The 21,452-nt window shown below is 42.1% G+C and overlaps 1 protein-coding gene across 4 annotated transcripts in view; it reads left to right on the top strand.

Moving 5' to 3' along the window:
- The window catches only part of COQ8B (coenzyme Q8B), a 114,430-nt gene extending 93,479 nt beyond the window's left edge, over positions 1–20,951 (top strand). For all 4 annotated transcript variants that reach the window (XM_073598529.1, XM_073598528.1, XM_073598527.1 and 1 more), the window contains one exon: positions 9,069–20,951. In XM_073598529.1, coding sequence (XP_073454630.1) covers positions 9,069–9,374 — 306 coding nt within the window. In that variant the 3' untranslated portion in view covers positions 9,375–20,951. The remainder of the gene's footprint in view (positions 1–9,068) is intronic.
- Positions 20,952–21,452: the final 501 nt, after the last annotated feature.

Here is a 21,452-nt window from a genome sequence, read left to right as displayed (position 1 = left end):
AGCTATGATGTGACCTAAGAAGATGGACGTCTTCAGCTATGATGTGACCTAAGAGGATGGACGTCTTCAGCTATGATGTGACCTAAGAGGATAACTTCAGCTATGATGTGACCTAAGAGGATGGACGTCTTCAGCTATGATGTGACCTAAGAGGATGGACGTCTTCAGCTATGATGTGACCTAAGAGGATGGACGTCTTCAGCTATGATGTGTTAAAAGACAAACCTTTTTTTTTTTTTTTTTTTTTTTTTTTTTTTTCCTAATCCAAGACTCTTCTTGCATCAGTGTTAGAGCTCGTCTTTTCATCTGCAGCTATCTGGCACGGTCATCCTCCGTCTCGCCTTCAGAGTACTGCATTTGGATCCCTCTGGACTGGATGTTGGAGAAATAGCCTGGAAGTGATCTACAAGCACTGCATTCAGTATGGGACTCTGTTTTAGTAAAAGTTAGCTGCAGAGAACTTTCCAGGTCCGGAGCTGCTGGCATTGCCTCAGCGCTTGCCCTGCCTCTAAGTAGACCAGGCAGGCTGAGCATCAGTATCTACCACGTTTTTATAGGTTGCTGGGGGTCTATGCTTCCTGTTCCCACTGGTTTCTACCACAGAAAGGGTGGTAGACTGTAGGACTGAGCACTGACAACATCCATTGTATAATGTCTTGCGCACTCCGCACTCTTTCCTGCCATACAGCATTAAGGAAGCATCTCCCTGCTGCTGCTCCTCCAAGGACCTTGTGGATCTTGGATTCATTCTTGCTGCCCGCCTACAGATATTTTGTTTACCTTTGCCATCTGCCCCTCACCTGTTTCCCAGTCGGCCAGTTTTCAGTAGGTATGCGCCTTTACCGATACCGAGTATTTTCATGAGTACTCGTACTTCCGGCTGCTGGAGGGGCTCACAGGGCTGGAGGAGATGTATAGGCTGTCCACCTCCAAGCTGACATCACTTCCACCCTATACCCACAGGGGTCCCAGAACGTCTCCTCCAGCTCTGTGAGCACCCCCAGCAGCCGTGATGTGTTATCATTAGTGGGACAGGGCCACTATGCAGATAAATCTGTAAGGTGAACTTACACTGGACCCCCTCCCCATCCACCCCCACCCCCCAGTCCCACTGACCTGGAGTCTGTTGGGTTGCCGATTTACCGGTCCGGAGCTTAGAAATCCCCTGCATCTCAATCTCCTAAATGTACCTCGTCAGGAGGAACGTATAGGAGCATTCTAATTGAAGAGATAAAAAGAGAGCAAGCCACAGGGATTTCAAATGCCTGGACTGGTAAAGCAGCGACACGATCTGTCAGAGCGGGGGATCGCCGGACTCCAGCTTAGTGCGATTGGGTGCGATGGGAAGGGGCTCCAGTGTAATTTCACCTTATGGAATTTCTGTAATAGTGAACTTACTTAATGTGAGTTAAAACCTTTTTAATAAACTGCCCACTAGATGGCGCTTCCCTTTCTACACACACACACACCACACCCCACACCACATTCCTGTCCAAATCGCATGCAATTCTTTGCAGTGCGATTTGAGCCCATTTATTTTGCATTGACATGAATTGCACCGCAAAGTATCGGTACTTGGCAGGGCCAGTATTAGACATCATTGGGCCCTATACAGTCTACCTGACGGCCCCCCCCCCCCTGACCCCGCCCCAAGTCGTGCCACACTACAACCACACACAATGCACATTCTGTGGCATGGCAGTCTGGCATTTAGATGGTTAAAAAAGGCGGTAAGAAAGCAATACAATGCTCTCTAAGTGCCCATTCACACTTGCCTGCACAGTAAACTGGAGCTGTTTAGTGTGCAGGAAGCAGTTTCAGCTGCAGTGAGCTAGCAGTAGGGGTGGTGTAATGCATAGTTTTTTTTGCATCACACAGTTTTTTATTTTTTTTGTTAACTTTATTTAAAGTGCACAAAGTGTCACTGAACCGGAGCACGATGCATTGTACTACTCTGCGTTGACATGTGATGCCTTCCTGTGAGCTGCAATAAAATTAAAGCATTTATGCATTTTATTGCAGTTCACTGCACTGTACCTTCAGGCTGTATTGCAGTGAAAACGAGGCACATAGAAAACAATTGTTTTCTGTGTGCCCTAGCACTGACTGACGTTCGTCAAGTGCAAAACATCAGTCACTGCTCTAGTGTGAACAGGCCCTGAAGAGCAATCCAAACGCAGATCACCCTTTAGAGAGCACTACAAGTGAAAAAGGGGTCCTAAATTAAAAATTCAGCCAGGAGAAGACAGAAGTGTGTAATGTGATGCTGGGAATCTCATCACTTGCTAAACACTGCGAAATAAGCACAGGCAGCTCTGCTCTCCCTCTCCCCGCAGCCTGCTCCTAGCGCAAAAAGCAGACCTACAGGGAGAGGCGGAGTGCAGCTGCGAATCACTCTGCCTGGGACTGTCATTGACTGTCCGGAACTACAGAAGCAACGTCGGCAGGCGCTGCTCCAGTTCACATCCCAGTTTAAAAATAGTTCCCCCCCGCTGCCTGTGTCCATCATTGGAGGTGCCGGAGCGGAGTTCTGGAAATAAATGAAAACGTAACAATAACTCTCACAAAAAGAAGAAGAAAAATATTGAAAGATTGAATTGGCAATTAAAAAAGCAAATAAATGAATAAAGAAAACAAACAAAAATTAATTAATTGAGAATAAATGAATAAAATAATAAAAGTCCATATGTAATCAGCCACAGCATATGCTGAGATCTTACAGGACTCCCAAGAAAGGGAACAAAGTAACCAAAGTTTAATGCAGGCAACCAAAGTTCAAATTTGTATTTGTATAAATCACTTTGTAATAAGCCACTTGGTTAAAACCATGATCAATGATCTTATGTGTGTAGAAGAATCCACGGGGAATGGCTCAATGGGTCTCCAGGACAGGGAGGCAGAAAGCCGCTGCACACAATAGTGGAATCCAAATGTGTAGAGTACCTGTCAGCAGCCGTCGGGTCAACATGATAAGCCGCTAGGTCCTGCTCATCCACGGAGGGCTCCACTAAGGTATGAACTGAACAAACCATCAGAAGAGGACTACAGACAGCAGTGATAGGACACAGAAGACCATCGGCTAACCACTAGCAAAAGGGAAACTCCACACACCCACACAGGATGGATTGGGCGCCGGCAATACAGAAGACATGGAGAATCTATACCAGTTGGATCTACACCATGGAAGGCAACAAGGCGACAACATGTTTCGAGTCATGGAGTTCTGGCAAGTCCCACCAGAAAAGAAGCCTTGGGGGGGAAGCATGAAAAACAAATGCCTGCAGCTGCATCAAGAGGATCGGTGTCTGATCGTACAGTCGGCCCTACTGGGCAAGCTTCCGGGCCCCCCTTTTGAACTGAAGGGGCCCGGTACAGGAGGGCTGGCTGTACTGCCTTATCAGCGGCTCTGGTACTTGGTATCGATGAGTAGTTCACCAACAGTATCGGTACTCTCCGATTAAAAACCCGGTATCGGTGCAACCCCAGTTTTCAGGAGTATCTAAAGCTACGCCTCTTACTTTGAGTATGTTATCTTGGCTCTACTCAGTCACAACGTGTCTAATTCTAGAAACGGAGGGGACAGTCGCACTGTATTGGGTACCTCCAGCTTATATATTTTTAATAGCAACTCTGGGGCTGCTTGCAACACGCCTACTGATGGTGTTGATGTCTGCAGCCCAGAGTTGTTTTGCCCTCTACTCCTAGAGTTTATCTCACCACCAGAGTCCTCTTTAGCTTCATCGGGTATGGCTGCATCCTCTGCCCTTTTAGCTGAGATTTTTACTACTGCCCTGCAAGACTTTATGGCCCAAATCAACTAGTTATTTGCTATTTGTTAATTTACTTATTGATGCAATGCACACCACTCTAAAACTAGAAGATCAGCCTGTTGTTGCTACCAGTGCAGCCTCCAGTTTTGGGTCCTCTAAAACTCCTAAGGCCATGAAGACTTTCCCTTTGCACTCACTTTTTCAACTTTTCTTTTTCAGAAACATTCTAATTAGCCGTTTTCCCCCACAAGCTCTTATTAGCTTTGCATTCATTTGGTGAGGTTTTTGCACAAAATTGGTGTGTGTATTAACGCTGCAGATCAAACAGTATCCCGCTTTAACACGACACTTATGCCCTGTACACACGGTCGGATTTTCCGATGGAAAAAGTGCGATCGGATTGTGTTGTCGGAAATTCCGATTGTGTGTGGGCTCCATCGGACTTTTTCCGTCAGAATTTCCGACACACAAACTTTGAGAGCTGGATATAAAATTTTCCGACAACAAAATCCGATCGTTTAAATTCCGATCGTGTGTACACAAATCTGACGCACAAAGTGCCACGCATGCTCGGAATAAATTAAGAGATGAAAGTTATTGGCTACTGCTCCGTTTATAGTCCCGATGTACGTGTTTTACGTCCCCGCGTTCAGAACAATCGGATTTTCCGACAACTTTGTGCGGCCGTTTGTATGCAAGACAAGTTTGGCCCAAAATCCGTCTGAAAAATCCAATGGATTTTGTTGTCGGAATGTCCGATCAATGTCCGATCGTGTGTACAGGGCATAACTGTTCCAGTGGAAGACATTCCTGTCTTTAAGGACCCAACTGATAAGCTTTTGGAAGCTCTTTCTAGAACTCTGTTCTCTGGTGGGTCTTCACCCAATCCTGACTGTGACTTTATTTAATCAAACAATGGCTGATCCCTTTCTTATTGATCAGATGGCATTGGTTTTGAATTTCAGTTGTGATGTTCTTCGAGAAGCCTTCCATTTCTGGGAAACGGGAAAACATCCCAATCGTAATTAAATCACTTTAGAATCTTGGTGTCCCTTGTGACTTTCCAAAAGACCTCTCCTTTGCTTAGAAGAGAGAACTGGTCCCCACCCTTAATGGTTTTATCTGATCTCATTATGTGTTTTGGGCTAGTGATTCACAGTATTGAAGTCAGAGGGTCAACATAACATATACAATTATAAAGAATCTTTCATGAAAAATGTTTTTTCAAACCTGATTTTTAGATCTCTTTGCTATGCACTACTCTCCTACTCTGTACCAGTTTCCATATTGTACACCCCTGGCTGGGCTGCTTTATAACCAAGGGTGCACTTCTGTAAGCAGTGATGTGACTGCTGCAGAATGAGCGGTCTTGAAGCTGTAGTTCTTACTGATCGGAAAAAGCTACTTGTACAGTACAGCAAGATTACGTGTCCTTGGGGGAGAGAACAAAAAGCTCCAGGGAAGGCAGGATCACCTTAAAAAATTAAAACAAAATCTAGCAAGCCTACAGACAAAAAGCAATACAGTTAACAGAGGCACTGGTGGACAGTGCTGCCCTTTAAGCCCCATATTGCTTCTGTTTTGCGGTAACGTTACTGTATTGTACTGCCATTCATTTTGGTACCCCAGCTCTTGATGGTCACACACCTGTGCTGCAGAGGGGTAGTACATTGCATCACAAGGGGTCATATCAGATTTTCCGAACTTTTTTTGTGCTCTGGGAGCTCATTCATTTCAGTGGACTGCCTTAACGCAATGCATGTTAAAACACTGCAAAAATGTAAAAACACTTTAAGAGGTTGAGCACACATGAACACACATTGCTCCTGGATGTTGCAGCCCTGAGCTCTGCAAGAAAGGTCCATGAGTGCAGACCCTATGATACATAAAGGGGGCAGGGAGGAGTGAGGGGAAATTTAAAGGGATTCTAAATGAATAATTTTTTTATTTTTTTTTAGAAAATAGCAAACATGTTATACTTGCCTGCTCTGTGCAATGGTTTTGCACAGAACAGCCCCATCCTCTTCTTTTTGGGTCCCCTGCCTGCGGTCCTGGCTCCTCCCCACTGCCACGTTCCCCCGATAGCAAGATTCTTGCTATGCGGACTCCCGAGCCACATTCTGTGTGTCCATTCACATACACAGCGCGGCTCAGCCCCACTCCACCCCTTCTCTCTTTAGTGGCTCACTGGCTGTGATTGGCAGCAGCAGAAGCCAATGGCCCCCGTTGCTGCGTGAGCTAATTTGGAGAGGGAGAGCCGCTGTTCTCGTGCACATCACTGGATTGAGATGGGGTGCAGGTAAGTATAAGGGGGGTGGTAGCCGAGGAGGGAGCTGCAACAAGAAGGTTTTTTTTCCTTTTTTTTTTTTTTTAACTTTGAAGAGCCTTTAGAACCACTTTAAATGCAATAGGACTATATTTTAGGTTGCTTGCGCAGTTTGTCATTACCATTTGTAATGCCAGTATTCATTGCTAAACATTTTTTTTTCTTGTTGTTCTTGAACTCTTATTTTAATTTATGCTACTTATCACCATAGGAATTTTTCATCATGATACTGTTTAGCTGAGAGTTTTTTTTTCTTATATAAATTATCATTAAAAGAATGTTACCCCAGCATTTTCATATTCCGAACATGTGCCTGCTGTCCTGTGTACTTATGTTGAAAAGTATCCTGTTCTCTTTGTATTGCTTCCTTTTGTGTAAAATCCCTGCTGATCCCGCCAGGTTGAGTGCCTTCCTTTTTCAAACTGACTACGCTTGGCATGAAATCACATCCATCTCCATGTGGTCAGTTTTCTGGATGTGCTGAGCGAACAGTCTGCCTGTCCTCCTCCAATTATCAGACTTGTGTTGACAGCCCCCACCACACCCTTTCCCATGCACAGCCATTCACTGGGAAGAGCAGCATACTGCTGTTTCTCCACCCCCGCCTCTCTAGGCCTCTTATGCAGCTGAGGACAGAGATTATGTGATCACTTATTTAAAAAAAAAAAAGGGATTTACAATGTTTTTTATATATAAACAAATGTTCTGCCTTTCATTTCTATTTTAAACTGAATGGGTTGTTTTACAAGGTATTTGTTCACATATACCATACGTTAAACCAAACATAATATATATTAGAGAGCATGACTAATGTGTTTATATTTTAATTTCTTTCTTAAAGCGGAGTTCCGCCTCCCCCCAGCAGTCATCAGCTACACATACTTTTAATATTAGGACACTTACTTGTCCTGGAATCCAGCGATGTCGGCACCCCAGCCGATTTTTCCATCGACTCTCCGGTGCTGCCGCCGCCATTTGTGGTAAGGGAAACCAGCGGTGAAGCCTTTTGGCCTAACAGCCGATTCCCTATTGCGCATGCGCGAAGCCTGCCACGCTTTCTAAATGGCCCTGCGGTGGGGGAAGGAGGAGGGGGAGCGAACTCCTGAGTGATCTCTCAAAAGTAGGGACAGGTACCCGCTCCCCCCCCCCCCCCCCCCCCCCCAAAAAGGTGACAAGCGGAGCTTACGCTTTTGGGTGGAATTTCGCTTTAAGTGCAGCCCACGTGTATACTGGTGACACACAAATGCTACTTCTGTAGTCAGGGTGGTTTTGTAAGTGAAATTCTTAGGGGGGGGGGGGGGATTGGTCGCATAGGCAGTCAGTGTGGACAAGCTGAGTGTCTACACGCTGGCATATGACCCTGGCAGTAGTGTGTTTTATGCATAGACCTACTGTATGTATGTAGTATTGTCAACCTGGAGAAGGAAGTTTCTTACTGGCAGGATCAGCAGGTGAAATTTCAAGAAGAGAGTGGGTCCCCCAACATATACAATTGATGGTATGGTGCTGTAGGGGGTTTTTCATTTTGGGGTTTACATACACTTTAAATAACAAATCAGTTGCAATTTGTGGAGTGAAGAATGTAGCATCCATGGGTGTCATAAAGCAGAGCCAATACCTGTTCTATGAAGCTGAACAGAACATACTCCTGGTGAACCTAAAATGTGGTGTTTTTTTGTTATTTTTCTCAGGCGTAATACAGGCATTTTGCACATCTGCAAACTTCAGGAGCTTTTGTTTGTTGGGCTGGAGGAGAGGAATTCTTCAGGTGTAAAAACATGCAAAATCGCACATTTACAGGCGTTTCAATCAGTCTATAGGATCAAAAATGCCTGAATACACTCATAAAAAGCAGACCGTTTAAAATAGACAGTTGGAAAGAATTGTATTCTGTGCAGTCGGTTATAGGAAGATGAGCAGAAAAATTATCAGGTGTGAATGGGGGGTAAAGTCAAGGAACAACAATGTAGTAAACAGGCCTTCCTGATTAGATATAAATTAAACGCATGGTTAGAAAAATCTCACATTACCAGTGTTCATTCATCGTTGACTAAAATACAACTAAAAAAAAATGGCATTTTAGTCAAAAGACTACCACTAAAACTAAATTGAAATATGACATAAAAATTAACACTGCACTACCACATATAAGTAAAAAAAAATAGGGGACATCTATTTAAGCTGCTGAAAGAAAAAAAAATTAAGAGAAAGGCTTTTCTTATTTTTTATTTTTTTCTTATTACTTGAATATATTATCAATAATAAATGTTATGTGCAATGGCATTACAGCCAATAGAGTTTACAGTTTAGTTTATGAAACTTGGTTTTATTTATAAAGCCTTTCTGGGGTTGATTTACTAAAGGTTTAGAGCGCACAATTTGGTGCATAGAAACCAATCAGCCTTCAGGTTTTTTTTTTTGTCAACGCTTAACTGAACAAGCTGAAGATAGAAGCTGATTGGCTACCATGCACAGCTGCATCAGATTTAGCACTCTCAACTTTTAGTAAATCAACCCCTTAATATATCAATGGATAAATCTGTTTCTGTAGTTCATGTTCAAACGTTAATACCAGAAATAACATATTATTTGATTTTTACTCCAGGAGTATATAATGAGTTTGGCAATTCTAGAGAAATGTTACAATACTGTATTACAATTTAACTAAGCCCATTCGATTTTAGTCAACTAAAATGTACTGGAGATTTTAGTCGACTAAAATAAGACTAAACCATTTTAGATGACTAAAATACGGCTAAAACTAAAATGGCATTTAGTCAAAAGACTATGGCTAAAACTAAATTGATAATTGAGGTCAAAATTAACACTGCATAATACATAGTTTAGCTAAATCTAAACTAGGTTGTTCAGTAAGATTGTTGGGTGTATGTCCAGCCTAACCAACCAAATCAGGATACTTCTGTACCTTATTGTGAGTAACCAGTGTTTGTTGGTTTTGTGTTGTTTTCCAGGTATTCGAAGAAGCACATGTAGATACTGTCATGATCCTAGGAGAGGCCTTTGCCTCAAAGGAGCCATTCAATTTTGGTACACAGAACACAACCAAAAGGATCCATGACTTGATTCCTGTGATGCTGAAGCACCGACTCACCCCTCCACCCGAAGAAACGTACTCCTTGCACCGGAAAATGGCGGGTTCATTTCTGATCTGTGCTAAACTTAAGGCCACCATTTCGTGCAAGGAGCTCTTTGATGATGTCTACAGGGAGTATTGGTCAAAACGTGGACGTGAGGGGAAACAGACAAACTCTGAATGAACCACTTCACTATTTTGTCACCTACTTGAACTAAAACTTGAAATTCAAGCAGGAATCCCTGACTTTAAAAGGGTCTTCTTTAAATGGCAGTCTGTTTGGCAAGAGATTTGAGTACTTGTCAAGCACAAAGTTATGGCCATTTGTGGTGGAATGCTGGTGTATCGCAGAGATAACTGTCCTTTTTTGAATTTTTCACTATGGGTCCACCTTGTTAGTAAAATTACTTTAAAAAAGCACCTTCATTGGAAACAATCTTCACTATGCATGAGCGACCTGCGGTCCAAACATATGCTATATGGCTAAAATTTGTTTACACCTCATGGTCACACTTGTATGAGCTTGTTGGACTTCCTAGTTCAAAACCATGGGCATTATTATAGAGTTGTCCCCTCCTCCTTTGCATTTGTTACAGCCACCACTCTATTGACAAGGCTTTCCATTTAAATTTTGGGAAGCGCTTGTGGCAATTTGGGCTCATTCAGTCAAATGTGCAATTAGTGAGCTCAGGTGTTGATGTTGGATGAGATGACCTGGTTTAAATTTGTATAGAAGTGATAAGCAGGAATGCGGTCAAGGCTCTGTGAAGGCCACTCATGTTCTCCACACAAAACTCATCAAGACATTTCTTTATGGGACTAAACTTGTGCACCTGCACTCAGTTATGTGGAGGGGTGTCCACATACTTTTGGCCATATAGTGTAGCTTATACGCAGAGGTGAACAAATAAATCTAGAAATTCAGAACTTGTTATTGAGATCCAGGTCAAGCAGGCACTTCTAAAGTTAAACTCCCATTTTTTGAGAAGAACCATTTTTGACACCTGATTAGTCAGCACAATAAAACGTAAAGGAGCACCATCTGCATACCCTTTGCGGTAGAAGGTTCTTTCAAATTACCTCACTAAAAATGTATTTATTACAGGTATTTATATAGTGACAAAAATGTACGCAGCTCTTTACAGATTGTACATTTATATCAGTCTCTCCCCTCAAAGAGCTTACAATCTAACCTACAGGCATGTCTTTGGAGGGAGGGGAGACCAGAGTACCTGGAGGAAATCCATGCAAGGACAAGGAGAACATGCAAACTTCTTACAGATAGCATGCTGACTGGGTTTTAAACTAGGGACCCCAGTGCTGCAAGGCAGAAGTGCTAATCCTAAGCCACTGTGCAACTCCTATTGAAGGGAATGCCTTAAATTTGACTCAAGCTTTTTACAGCAGCAGTGGCGTCACTAAAGGTTGGTGTCACCTGGTGCAGTAAAACCTGGTGTCACCCAGCCCCCCCCCCCCGGTGGATGGGATCTGATGGCCGCAGGGAAGATGGCAAGATGATGTGACCTGCCGACAACAAGTCGTGTTGCTACATGGCCCTGTAGTTAGTAAGCAGAAGACAGTAGTAAGCAGATAGCTGAAAAGGAGAAGCACTCTGCAGGGGGGCGAGAACACATGACGTAATTGGTTGCTAGCATGCTGATGGTCCTAGCAACCAATGACAGCTCTCAGCAGAGATGTGCCCCATCAAATGCCGCCACTGTGCCCATCATATGCAGCTACTTGTGCCCGTCAAATGCCGCCACTGTGCCCGTTAAATGCCACCACTGTGCCCATCATATGCAGCCACTGTGCCCGTCAAATGCCACCACTGTGCCCATCATATGCAGCCACTGTGCCCGTCAAATGCCACCACTGTGCCCATCATATGCAGCCACTGTGCCAGTAAAATGCCACCACTGTGACCCATCAAATGTCACTTTGATTTTATCTTTTTGTCATGATCTTTTGTACTGAGTGCTCCTCAATACCCACCCCCGAGGTTTAAAAGCCAAGGAACATATGCAAGCCTTAAAAAAGTTACAAACAGACTTGGGGGGCACACCCTAAAAATGCGTTTACATTCAAGATGGTGCTGCTATAAGATCGCAAACGGAACAAAATAGATTACAGCGCAAACATACAAAAATTACATTTAAATCCTGCAAGGCTATTTAAAACACCTGAACATATTCAAAAATATGGGGATTTGGTTACACCATATGGCCATATAGTGCTAAGCCCACTACTGCGTCAAAGTACCCTATTATCAGTGGGTCCTACACTATTCATAGAATAAGAGGTCTAAAAAAATTTAGGTACACTGGTTACCTGTCTGTTGGATTTGTCCATTTTTGCTTTCATTCTACACTGGTTTTTATCTTGGCAGTGAAAAGAATAAAACCGGGTACACACTAGTTTTTTTTTTTGTGCAACCCCGTGGGTTGCATGAAAAAAAAAACTGACAGGTCTGGTTGGAGCCGCTGTACTAACCATGCAAGGTTAGTACAGCAATCTCCCCCACTAAGCTGTTGTGTTCTGACAGGGGGAAACCCCCGCCGCCATAAAACTTCAATCAGCGCTCTTTGCCATTGGCTGAGAGCGTTGATCAGGAGTCGGTCGGCTGCTGGTTATCCAGCATGCATGTCTGACAGAAGCCGGACACTGACCGACATACACACGGGCAGAATGTCGGCCATTATTTTTTGTACTGGCAAATGTCTCTTGACATTCTGCCTGTGTGTACAGGACTTAATGCCCATTACATACGATAAGAAAAGCGGACATAAATTTCTGTGAGAGGAGCGATCTTCCGATTATCTGTTCGTTAGTATAGAGCTTTACACAGCCGATTCTGACTGTTTAGACAAAAATAACAAAAAAAGAACAAAGGTGCAAGCTAGAACACTTTTATTGTAAGTTAACACAATGTCCAATTTTTGTTCAGTGTGTACAGTAAGCGTACGGAAATAGTCGAATAGAAAATAATGCACGTGATCGGGAGCAAAGAACGACCTGGAAGACGCTAGTATGCAGCTACATTTGCCTTTGTTCAAGAATTTACGCACACGTTAACATCATTCTTGGTTACATCATGATACACGTCTTCGTGGAAAATTGGACGATTGTTCATCCAATTTTCTCATAGTGTGTACTAGACCTAATACTTTGCATCAGCCTTATCACAAAATGAAACAAATGTGCTAAGATACAGTAGATATCTCTGACTTCCTTGATTGCATAACTCCCAGTTTGCGGAAGGCATACAGATAGGAATATGGTCATGGAACCAGTCATGCTGTCCCATCATTTTTTCACTGTGGGCTTAATTCTCAGTGGATGCATTGGTGAAATTTCACTGTGCAGCTTTGTGCTGCTGACCACAAGGTCTTCCCAGCAGTGCTCTCCTGAAGTGATTCATATATTATATGTAATGTAGATTCCATAAGGGGAGTATCCATCCAGATAGGTTCATCTGGGAACTCTGGTAGGGATATTTCACTGTTGAAGCAACATAGACACCTGCAACCACACCGGATTTCCCCAGAATTCTATAATGCCCAAAGCAGGCAGCTAGCGATAGACACCATACTATCAATTAGAATGTTCTAGCACAGTGAAACCTGAACAATGGGCAACACCCCACCCAAGTAATACAGAATGTTTTTATCCAGTTTGTGCTTATAACGCCATTATATATATAATATTATTTATTCAAACCATTAGACTGGTAAAGTATTTAAAAAAACACATTTAAATGTTTATACCTTGACAGAATAAATGGTATATTAATATATTATATTTGCATGCTGTATCTCCTCTTTAGTACGAGTGCACAGTGTTTGCGCTTTACTATTCCTCTGCTTCTTCTTAAGCTGTGTACACGCGATAGGATTTTCCAACAACAAAACCGTGGATTTTTTTTCCGAAGGATGTTGGCTCAAACTTGTTTTGCATATACACGGTCACACAAATGTTGTTGGAAATTTCGAACGTCAAGAACGCGATGACGTACAACGAGCCGAGAAAAATTAAGTTCAATAGCCAGTGCGGCTCTTCTGCTTGATTCCGAGCATGCGTGGACTTTTGTGCATCGGAATTGTGTACACACGATCGGAATTTCCGACAACAAGACTTGTTGTTGGAAAATTTGAGAACCTGCTCTCAAACATTTGTTGGCGGAAATTCTGCCAACAAATGTTCTATGGAGCATACACACGGTCGGGCTTGTTGTCGGAAAATCCTATTGTGTGTACGGCCTATTAGAGTGCTCCTATGAAAGCAATGCAACCAATTTTAGTGTTGCTTAAAGCGGATCTTCACTGCATCTAAACACCACAAACCAAAGACACTATTTAATTAATTTTTAATATTCAGAGCAAACTCCCCCATCCATCCATGTTTCCTTGCTTTATTTTGTTAAGAAATCACTTTGAAAAACACCCCAATAGCATTTCTGGCCATGGCCATCTTGAGTAAGGGCAGATGATTCATGTAGCATTTACTTCCTGGAATCCACCTGCCCTGAGCTCAAGCATGCATGCAGGAGTGTGCTTAGCTGAGAAAACCCTTCCTCCTGTCCTCCCTTCCTGAAGACTCCTGGGATGTATGACATCACTTGCCTAGGCAAGAAACCAGGAAGTAACTGAAGAAATGTAAAAACAAAAGTTTAAAACAAGTAAATATGATAAGAAAGTAAATCTATTTACTGATGCTAACAGCCTGAGGAATAAAAATAATCAATGTTGATTGGGAGAGTGAAGTTCCACTTTAAGATGTTTGGGTAGCCAGTGAGCCATGTAGCAGCTAGAGAATATGCAATGAGCATTTATATCTGTTGAGAACAATGCTGATAAGATTCTCTATACTTCAGGTCTGTATGCTCGGTGCAGCTATTTCTTTTTTTTTTTTTCAAGGCCAATTCACACCATATGTGGTGACGGACATTTTACCGCATTGTAAAATGTCTCTCACCACAGGAAGAAATTGTTTCCTATGTGTCATATTCACACTGCAATGCAGCCTAGTGCCGCGGTAAAATTCAGACAGACGCATTTTTTTCCAGAGCACCGGGCCGAATCGTACTGCAATGTCGGGCAGCGCTTGGCATCGTGCTACCCGACATTGCAGTGAATGCAGTGTCAATTTTGTACACTTCAAATAAAGGTGGTACAAAACAAAAAAAGGGAGCTGCGTGTTGCGCTGAATTGTGCACCACACTGCCCCCCCCCCCCCCCCCAGCACAGCCGACAATGCAGAGCAGCCGCATCAGTGAATCGCTCCGGCTGCTCTGCAATTTCTTGACTTGTCAGTGTGAATTTGCTGTTAATAAAGTAGACCTTTACTGATTGATATATGTGGGCTTCCACTGGTGACCTGAATTTTCTGATTGCCTGGCTGTCACTGATTGTTTGAGTCCTTGAGCTGAAAAAAAAAAGCATGAAACCAAAGAAATTGGAGCACCTTGAACTTTTTATTCAAGTATGGAAGCCAGGAGTTTAGGATGACAGATGGGACATCTAGCATTTTCAGATGGAGAGGACATTGCTCATGGAAACTGCCCTGAAAGACAAACCTTTTGCTCAATACCTACCCATAATGTCTCACTTTCCGTGAAAAGACCTCTTGTATATTTACCGCTATGTGCTGTTTTTATACAATAAACCTGAAAGCAAAATGAATGAATCACTAATCCAGCACTCATGGAAAATATATTTTCATAGATAAAAAACATATAAGCGGCTGCTATAATATAAAAACAATGACACATATGCTTACAACGAAAACACACAATGGTTCCACGGGAGGGATTCCACCATCAACACTGACTGTGTTGATGGGAGAAGCAAGCGATTTGTGGTTGCAGGAAAGAAAACCACTTGATTCCCCCATCAACATAGTCAGTGTTGGGGGAATTCCTCCCGCAGAGCTATTGTGTTCACCCAGGTGGGGGGCACGGTAAGCCTTCCCCACCAGGAGAACACCGTGATTATTGCTAGCGGCTATAAGCCGCATCCTATAAAAATAGATTGATGGATCAACTTGGGTGCAATCAGCCTGCCCATACATGGTTCGAATCTCTGCTGGTGCCTGCTAAACCTGCCAAGATTCAAACCGTCTATGGCCATCTTTGCATCTGTCATGCTGGTTGGCTGTTGCCCCTCTGACTACACGAGAAACTTCTGAGCTCCATGCCCCCCCCCCCCCCAAAAAAAAAACACTTCCTGCCAGGAACTATGGCTGGAAGATCCCAATGCTGGAGTCTTCAGAAGATAGATGGCCTGTTGGTGGTCTTTGGGTGGCTCTGCCCTTCAGTTTCCATTTATAAATTATACTTCACTTTCAGGTGGACTGACCCTTTAATACGGAAACTAGCAGAAACTATTTATACTTTGTCTAGTAAGTGAACAGATTTATCTTCTGACAAGCTCCTGAATATAACATATCTCTTTAAATATTGTGGGGGTTTTTTTCTCAACTGGTTGTGTAATATATTTCTGCAAAGCTGGAGAAAATCAGGCCTGTCCCAAAATTGTCGGATTGACTTTCACTGACTAGTCATTTGACTGGTTTAATTAATCACATAATCCACTGTTCTGTGTCCTTTGAAGCTGCCTGGTTGTTCAGGAAGATAGGATTCCCCATGAAATTTCCCCATTGACAGGAGAACCCCAGGAACAATGTAAAATAGGTCAGCCAGGTTTCAGGCATTGATATGCCTCCAGAAGGCCAAATCGCAGCTTTATATTCTGGAGCCAGAATATACAATAGAGATTAAGGAAATAAATAGATGGCAGCATGCACCTCCTAGTAGGAAATTCATGCCAGCCATGCATAGAGCAGACATTTCCTCACCCACGTTCTTTCCTGCTGCTACTGTGAAGAGACCCTTTATTTTACCCCAATCAGTCTTTCCCAAGAACCAAAACTTTTACTCTTATTTTAGATGCATTTGTTTCAATGGCATTTGTAAAACCACATGAAGATATCCATATGATAAAGATTCCCCTTGTTCTGTGGTGCCTGTGTGCCTCACTTCCTTCCATAAAGTGCACTGTCCTACTCCAACCTTTACCTTCTTTTCCTCAGTCATGTGAAAAATTAAGTACACCCCATGGATAGTGTGAAGTTGTTTATAATATTTGAACAGGCAAACATTAGATCTTTATTTAAACATTGTTATTTAAGGAATATAGGTGATATACTTGATATAAGGTGATATACTTGAATAAGGAGTTTGCCTGTTCATGTATTCAACAAAAATATGCATTTATGTACTATTGAAAAATTATGTACACTCAGAAGCTGCTATTGCCCCTTTAGGAGAAATGAATTTGGCCCAAACCTTACCTCATCCCAATCCATAACCCTATATTTATTTATTTTTAGATGTTTTTGGTGGATTTGCTAATGTGCTTCCTATCATTATAGTGTTGAAAGATGCATTTCCTGTTCAGCTTCATCTTTTGGACAGGAGCCTCGTGTTCCCATCAAGCACACTTTGATATGATGCAGAATGTGTAACGGACTGGATGACTAAAGCTACCTAGAACCTGAGGCAGCAAAACACAGAACCATAATTTCTCCACCACTATGCTTCACAGTTGGTGTGAGGTTCTAGATGAGGTGGCACTGATGAGGAGGCACTAATATTCTGCACTTATGGACACTGATATGTGGCACTGATGAGCACTGTTAGGTGGCACTGGTGGGCACTGGTGGGCACTGATAGGCGGCATGGATAGGCAGCACTGATGGGCGGCACTAATGGGCATTGATGGGCGGCACTGAAAGCCAGCACTGACTGGCACTACTAATGGGCACTGATTGCTGGCTCTAAGCAGTGATTGCTGGCACTAGTGGGCACTGATTTGGAGGCACTTCTGGCGCTCTAATGTAATTAGGGCACTGATCATCAGGAAGGATGCTCAAATGCCACAGAATCAGTCAGTAGGCAACTTTCAAATCCTTCTTACGTAGATAAGTCAGCACTTTGGTTGGTGGGATGTGGGCATACAGATTGCATTATTTTCCGTTTTCATTTGGGAGCCTATTTTAAAACAGTTTGCATGCTTTCTGCACCTGTCAATCACAGGGATTTTATCTTGTTTTTCATTTTGGCAGTGAGATATATTAATCGAGAAGAAAGATAGATAATAAAATTTTGGTTTCTAAGAAAAGAAATGGGTCACACAAAGGCCAGCAACGAGGATTCAAAATTAGCTCTGAGCAAAGATGTAATGTCTGAGCTTTTTTTTTTTTTTTTTTTAATGCTGGCATCTGAAGGGGGCTATGAGGTCCTGATCGCCCATGTACATGCAACCACTTCTGCTATCTATATTTTTGCTTGTAAGTGAGAGCTAGAATGGCATCAGGATGCAAGCACACACTTCAGTATCTACTGGTTTTCGTTAGTGCTCACTTCAGCTGCACTGCATGGTTTTCCTTCAGAGACAAGGCTCAGATTTTGGAGCCATGCACCACGTCACCGATAGATAGATAGATAGATAGATATATATATAATGTTTTTTTATTTCTGGGAATATGCTTGTACTCGCCTGACAAAACTGAAAGTTAAAATTGTGTGCTTTTTAAAACTTCTTTAGAAGGTTACTCTGGTTGATGCAGCACTTACTCCCAATTTTAACTGTTTTGTGTTTTTGAAATGTAATCACTGCTACTATGGAGACTGGAAGACTTGTACCTTTGATCATTTGGCTTGGTACAGTGTAAATGTGAAATTCAGAATGGGTTCTTATTGTTTTCTGACCAAACCATAGCAGTTTTACTCCATTCTGTCTTTGGAAGATATTGAGACCATACCATGGCAATTTTACTAAATTCTCTCTGTGGAAGATATTGAAACCATACCTTAGCAATTTTTCTCCATTCTGCCTTCAGAAGGTATTGGGACCCCGCCATGGCAATTTTATTTCATTCTGTCTTCAGAGGGTATTGAAACCATACCATGGCAATTTTACTCCATTCTGCCGTCAGAAGGTATTGGGACCCTACCATGGCAATTTTACTCCATTCTGTCTTCGGAAGGTATTAAGAACATACCATGGCAATTTTACTGTATTTTGTCTTCGGAAGATATTGAGACTATACCATGGCATTTTTACTCCATTCTGCCTTCAGAAGGTATTGGGATCATACCATGGCAATTTTACTCTATTCTGTCTTCAGAAGGTATTGAGACCATGCCATGGCAATTTTACTCCATTCTGTCTTTAGAAGGATATGAGACTATACCATGGCAACTTTACGCCAGTCTATCTTTGGAAGGCTTTGAGACCACAGTATGGCAGTTTTATTTCTTTTTGACTGTGGACCCTATTTAGACTTTACCGCAGTTTTACTCCATTCTGTCTTTTCATGGTATTGGGAGCACAACATTTCAGTTTTTATGCTATTCTTTCTGTTCTTTCTTATAATATGATTATATCATGGCTGGTATATTTAATTCTACATTATGGCCATTCCTTGGCAGTTTTTATGCATAGTTTTTCTTCTGAAAGTATTGAGATCGTACTATGGCAGTTTTATTCCGTACTGTCGTCTTAAAGTATTTAAACCATAATTTGGCAGTCTTGATAACAATCATTTCCTTTCTCAAGCTTCATTTCAAATTATTTTCCCCATGTTCAGCCCAGCCATAGTGGATTGGCAGTCTGGTGAGTGTGTATTTTACTTAGCTTAGTCAAAAGTTGCAGGTTAAAGGCAAAAAACCTGATTTGCAAGTAGATGCTTTTTAAAAGAAAAATGTATAACATTTATAGATAGTTAAATATTTCTACAGCTTGAAGGAATTTCAATGAATTGAGATGAGAGTCATTTTTACTGTTGGCCCAGTAAACCTGTTTTCTCATAAACAGTCAGTTGTACATTGGATTGGGCATTTGAAACAAACACAATTAAAAGGTACCTATAACATAGGGTTGATTATTTGCTGATGTAGTAGTTCCTAACCTCCGTTCTCAATTACCCTAACAGGCCAAGTTTTGGGAATTTCCCTTAGATAAAATAGCTGTGATATATTCCAAGCCATTGACTTTAATTCAATACACCTATGCAAGGTGAAGGAAATCATGACCTGTGGGGGAAGGACCTGAGGAGTGTGGTTGGAAACTAGTGCTTAAGAGTTTCTCGGCATATGGTTGGCCTTTTCGGGGACTAATGCTGTCTTTCTACACCTATCTAAGGGCTTGTTTGCTTAACAAATGCTCCTATAGCGTTAATATGGGCATTAGCCTCATGTTTATGAGCTTTAGTATGGGTGTTAGACTGGCATTTTACAAGTGTTAATGACGAGTTAATAACACTCCCCAAACACCCTATGTGCAGTATTGAAGCATTTGATGAATGTTAAAACTGCTCTAAAATGGAAAGTGACATTACAGAAGATAAACACATTTTAATGCCCCACAACCGCACTGCAACCATGCTGCAAACGCCTGCCAGAGTGTTTGCGAAGCATTACCATAGACTTGAATGGGAGGCGTTGAAAGGCTTCAAAGGCCTCCTGAATCGACATGAATTTTGAAGCAACACTAATGCTTCATGTTTTGATAAACATGAAGCGTAGGCATTTGAGGGGAATTTTTAACGCCCCTCAAATGCCCGCTTTTAATGCCAGTGTGAACTTAGCCTAAATCTGCTCAGATATTGTATATTTTTTTTAAATTCTTTATTTAAAGTTTTTTTGGCAAAATACAAAATACAGTATGAGAATCCAAATAGGGCAAATCAGCCTGTCTGCAGGGGAAACCTGTTGATAGGGAAAAGCAAAACATAAAAACGTGGTTAAACTGGAATATACAGTAGCTGAAAGTTTCAGGGAAATTAACCAGAATAGATCCACTTACTGCAAGAGGGTTCCCTACCACAGAAAAAGCAGGGTCCCCTCATCCACTGTTAGGGTTTGCCTTCCACCTATATAGAGTTTTATAACTCCAGAGTACGATTCAAGAAGAAGAAGAAGAAGAAGTAAAGGGAGGGGGATGTGTGCAATCAGAGGCCCAACTTCAGCCGTATAATACAGTGGCCATCGGGGGCAAAAGCTCCCAGAGGACATAAGCAGGGGCTTTGAACTGGCCAGGTTCTGGTGGCGAGGTCACATATAGTATATTGACTATATTATATAAAGGTTGCATCTTCTTTGGTTCTGATAACTGCTTCGGCTTCCTCACATATTTTGTGGTGGCACTGTAGATGGGTTAAATTATTGCAGATCATGGCACGTTTTTTTTTTCTCTGCTGATGGAGTACATTTACGAAAAAGGAGCCTGAAGTTGGACTTAAAATTTCTGTGCTAGTTAAAAATTAAAGAGTGATCTTTTACATGCTCCAAAATGACCAGTCGCCATAATATTGATAATAACCTAGACTTGATGTGGCTTCACAGTGAAGGGGAATTCAACACCAGACTTGATCAAATGTACAAGTGGAACTTATCTTGTATTTTAGGTTCACTGGCTCTTGAGTGTGATTGTGTCCAAGGAGCTGCCCGAGTTCTATTGTTCTGCTAATTAGTACATATGAATGGATCCATTATAAGACAAGCATATCCTCCCTTTTTGGACTCAGTGCCCTCTTTTTTTGCCTGTGCCAGGTATACTTCTGTAGTCCAAAAACTTCACTCAGTGCACAAAATCATGACTTTATCCTCACCAAAACAAAAATCTCCACCTTGTGCTTTATGATATGCTTTGTGTAAAGTGAATGTACTTTTAATAAATAATTGATAGCCTTGCTTTTCTTATATATTGTGTGTTTAACTTTATTTACTGAACAGCTGAAAGCATAACATCTGCATATAGAGAGTGTAGATTTGACGCACGATTCAGCAGAGATATAGGACACCATCGATCGTTCTAAAAGGCTTGTGGAATTTGGTCTGATGTGGTAGAATCATCCCATGTGGTAAGTTTGAACCACCATGATGCATATTCACTATTTTATGTTCATTGTGAAAAGTTGCATTTTGTGAGGCTGATTTAATGAAACTGTTGGAAAAGGTAAGGCTGCTGCCCACCGCAATCAGCTGGGTTTAGTTTAATTTTTTTTTAATCTGCATGGATGAAGGGCTTTTGCCCCCTTTTGGGGCTAGACCATGGAGTTTATTAACTAAAGCTGGAGAGTGCACATTCAGGTCACTTCTGCATAGAAACCAATCTGCTTCTAACCTCAGCTTGTTGAATTAAGCTTTGGCAATAAAACCTGGAAGCTGATTGGTTTCAATGCAGAAGTGAGCCTGATTTTG

This window comes from Aquarana catesbeiana, linkage group LG09 (assembly GCF_042186555.1).
Source record: "Aquarana catesbeiana isolate 2022-GZ linkage group LG09, ASM4218655v1, whole genome shotgun sequence".
NCBI lineage: Eukaryota > Metazoa > Chordata > Amphibia > Anura > Ranidae > Aquarana > Aquarana catesbeiana.
This window is presented reverse-complemented; position numbering and strand designations above follow the sequence as displayed.